Genomic DNA, 3,853 nt, shown 5'->3' on the forward strand with positions numbered 1-3,853 from the left:
GACTGTGCTTAGGGCAGTACAGGTTGAGGGCACCAGAAGAGAGTGCCCCTTGTTGCTGTCTTCCATAGAGCACTGGGAAGATACCAGCAACTCGTCTGACAAGAGCATTTTGCATGCCAGGTCTAATCCTGGGTAATGCATATTCATAGTACTGGATTAAACAAAGCCTGTAAACGTTCAGACTCCTCATCCTAACAGTGGAATATGCAGGAGGCTCAGACCCAGATGTCCAGGAGAGATCAGCATGTCCCCAGCAATAGGGGCTGTGGATCAAATCTCAAAGATCCGATGACAAGAGTTCCAAAGGTCAGTCAGGAACTTGAACACAACTTTTTTTTTTACTTGACTTTCCAACTTTCTACCACCCAATGGTTTGCAATTATTACAAATGAACACATGGGAGTACAATCCTTGTCAGCAATCCCCAGTCTATTGTGCGAGATGGGAAGCTGAGAACCACGACCACCAGCCTCTACTTTTCACTGTAATGGTCAGCAGTTAGGTGACCACAGAGACTCGGGCTTAACACCACTCAGTCCTTGATCCAAGGTTTACAGGTCCCCAAAATAAATACAAAAAATGGCACAACAACATAAACAATGAACTTCTAATCTTGCTAGCCGTTTTGAACACCTCAGTAGAAATAAACCCTTTATTTCTCATTAAGAATTTTTTCCTATTCTCATTTTTCTTTTTTTAAATTTAAATTTTATTTTAAAATTTTATTTTATTCTTTAACATTTATTTATTTATTTATGTTTTTACATTTATTTTCCATTCTGCATAACTGTATACATACATGCATGTTTTTAGTGCATGAATAGATTTGAATATATACACATATGTATATTTTTGAATATATATTTGTATAATTTTCTTTCATTTTAATTGCTGTCTTCTTTACCCATCTATTATTTAGACTTGGTTTGACTTGGGTGAGGTAAAATGTTATGTGGATTTGGTTTATTTTGATTTTATATTTATTTAATCATACCTTTGCTTTTATTCTTTTTACACCTTCATCACTCTCTTCCCCACTAAAAACCAAATTTTCTTGTTTCCTCTTCCTCTCATTCTTTATTACATTTAGTTATTTTTTTTACTCCTCCATCTTTATAACCATCATCTGCTACATATCTCCTACATTTCCTCTGTTCACTTTTCAAAATATTTCAAACATTCTCTTGCCTTCCTAACATATCATCTCTTTGCTTAAGAAACTATAATTCCACTATCTGACAGAATTCTACAATTTACATAAATTCTACCACATTTATGTTGTTGTGATCATTAATACAGTGGATGACATAGCAGAGCCTTGTTGGTTCAAAGTCAAATTGAGTTCTTGGTTGTTTATTTTGGTTGTGATGTTAATGATGAGCCCACCATTCCTTAGCAGGTAGTAAGGTGTAAAAATAGATACCAGTCATTTATTTTTAAAAATACATATTGTTGCTAATTTTATTGCTATTTCTTGTTCTTCCTTTCACTTAGAAGAGCTGGGATGTGATCTGGACACTTCAAATTCACAGAGTAGAGACCTTGCTGTTTAGTAACACTCACAACTCAGCTAAGTAACAGTTAACACTAAACACAACTAACTCCACTTGAGCCTCAACAATACTTTAACCCAGAATAGGAAACACAAAAGCCCCAAACCAAAAACGAGGTCTGAATTAAGAACAACTAGATTGGGGACCTTAGATCTCATCTCATCCCTAGATACCTTACTTATACAGCAAAGAGAGAAATAGAGAAAGAGAAAGAGAAATCACCCCTAAGAGGAAAAATATATATATGCACATCAAAGATCATAGGTACAAGAGAGAAAGGGAAAGCCATCTTAACTGATGTGAAAGTCCAAGACCTCTGAAATCCTGAGGTAACAGGCAAGCAAATCTCCCAAAATTCAACATTCCCCAAGAAAGGAACTCAGAGACATGGAAATGGATTTCCATGTCTAATTTATTTAAAGATAAAGATTTATCTTTATCTGATTTCAGAGATAAATACAATAAAAACCTGATTACTAAAACAGCTAACAAACTAAGAGAAGATCTAAGGAATGAAGTAAGAGAGAAAATATAGGAAAGAATATCTAAGGAATAATGTAAGAGAAAATACAGAAAGTGAAAGACCATTTTAATAAAGAAATATTGATATTCAAATGAAACCAATCAGAACTGAAAAATTAAAGACACAAGGAACCAAAGTAAAAATTCACTTGAAAGAATCTAAAGAATAGATTGTGAGCCAGGCACAGTGGCATATGCCTGTAACCCCAGTGACTTGGGAGGCTGAGGAAGGAGGATTGTGAGTTCAGAGCCAGCCTCAGCAACACGGTGAGGCTCAAAGCAACTTAGCAATATCTGTTTCTAATAAAATACATCTTTAAAAAAAGGGCTGGGGATGTGTACCACTGGGTTCAATCCCCAGCACAAAAAGAAAAAGAAAATAATAGACTGTGTAGATTGTGTAGAACATAGAATTTAAGACTTCAAAGACAGAACTTCAGGCCTTGAAGGCATGATATATGAACTTGAATACTCAGTATTCAATGAAGGAAACATTTAAAAAATATAAACGATGAACAGAATATACAAGTACTAAGGGACAACATCTAGAAAACAAACCTGAGTCTTTGGGATAGATGAAAACATGGAGATGCAGAAGAAAGGCATACAGAAGCCCAAATAGACAAGATCAAAAAAGAACCTGTCCTAGACATATCATAATCAAAATTTCTAAAATAGAAAATAAGGCATGAGGGTTTAAGAGCAAAACTGGGGTAGGGCGGTAGGTGCCATGTCCGGCTGTGAAGGTGGCAAGAAGAAGCCCCTGAAACAGCCTAAGAAGCAGGCCACGGAGATGGATAAGGAAGATAAGGCTTTCAAACAGAAACAAAAAGAGGAGCAGAAGAAACTTGAGGAGCTAAAAGCAAAGGCCGCGGGGAAGGGTCCCCTGGCCACAGGTGGAATTAAGAAATCTGGCAAAAAGTAAGCTGTTTCTTGTGCTTGAAATGATGGTGACTGTTGATTCCATTCCTATTTAAACATCAGGACCCCCACTGTGACATCTTTTGCCACCTATAGCTAGAATGAAGTGTTGCATTGAAGTCTGTTGTAAATTTAAGAATAAAATTTTGTTAAAAAAAAGAAAAAGAAAATAAGGTATGAATATTAAAATCTGAGAGAGAAAAATGTCAGGTCATGTTTGAGATAAACCAATAATGCTCACTTCTGACTACTTAACCCTGACCCTAAAATCAATTCATATCTCATTCCATGCTCTAAAAGGAAGCAATTAACAACCAAGATTGCTATATCCAGCAAAGCTATCTTTCAGAATCTACGTAGAAATAAAAACTTTCCCTGATAAGGATAAACTAAAAGCCAGAATTACAAAGAATATTTAAAGATATATTGCAAATAAAAGAACTCAAAAGTAAACCTGCTAGCTCCCAAATATATAAAATTGGGTTGGGCATGGTGACATAAGCCTGTAGTCCCAGCAGATTGGGAGGCTGAGGCAGGAGGATGGAGACTTCAAAACCAGCCTCAGCAATTTAGCGAGACCCTAAGCAACTCAACAAAACTCTGTCTCTAAATAAAACATAAAAAAGGGCTGGGGATATGGTTCAGTGTTTAAGCACCCCTGAGTTCAATTCCTGGTACCAAAAAAACACACACACACAAAACAAAATATATAAAGTTTACTAAAAGAACAACTAACTAAGTGAAAATCAAAACTTAATGAAACATAGCAAACAAACTAAAATGCAGGAAAAAAAACAAACTTCTATACATAATAACACTGAATGTAAATATTCTCAACTCCCCAATTAAAAACATAG

The 3,853-nt window shown here is 35.6% G+C and overlaps 1 protein-coding gene across 1 annotated transcript; it reads left to right on the forward strand.

Annotated features, from left to right (window-relative positions):
• The first annotated feature begins 2,797 nt into the window (after nucleotides 1-2,797).
• Nucleotides 2,798-3,140, forward strand: LOC306669489 (translation machinery-associated protein 7-like). Its single transcript, XM_079153508.1, has one exon. The coding sequence runs from the start codon at nucleotides 2,806-2,808 to the stop codon at nucleotides 2,998-3,000; it is 195 nt and encodes a 64-aa protein (XP_079009634.1). The 5' UTR covers nucleotides 2,798-2,805; the 3' UTR covers nucleotides 3,001-3,140.
• Nucleotides 3,141-3,853: the final 713 nt, after the last annotated feature.

The sequence above is a fragment of the Sciurus vulgaris genome (assembly GCF_902686455.1).
Source record: "Sciurus vulgaris genome assembly, chromosome: 9".
Classification (NCBI taxonomy): Eukaryota; Metazoa; Chordata; class Mammalia; order Rodentia; family Sciuridae; genus Sciurus; species Sciurus vulgaris.

Coding starts and splice junctions, on each gene's coding strand:
- LOC306669489 (XM_079153508.1), top strand. CDS start 2,806: ATGTCCGGCTGTGAAGGTGGCAAGAAGAAGCCCCTGAAACAGCCTAAG.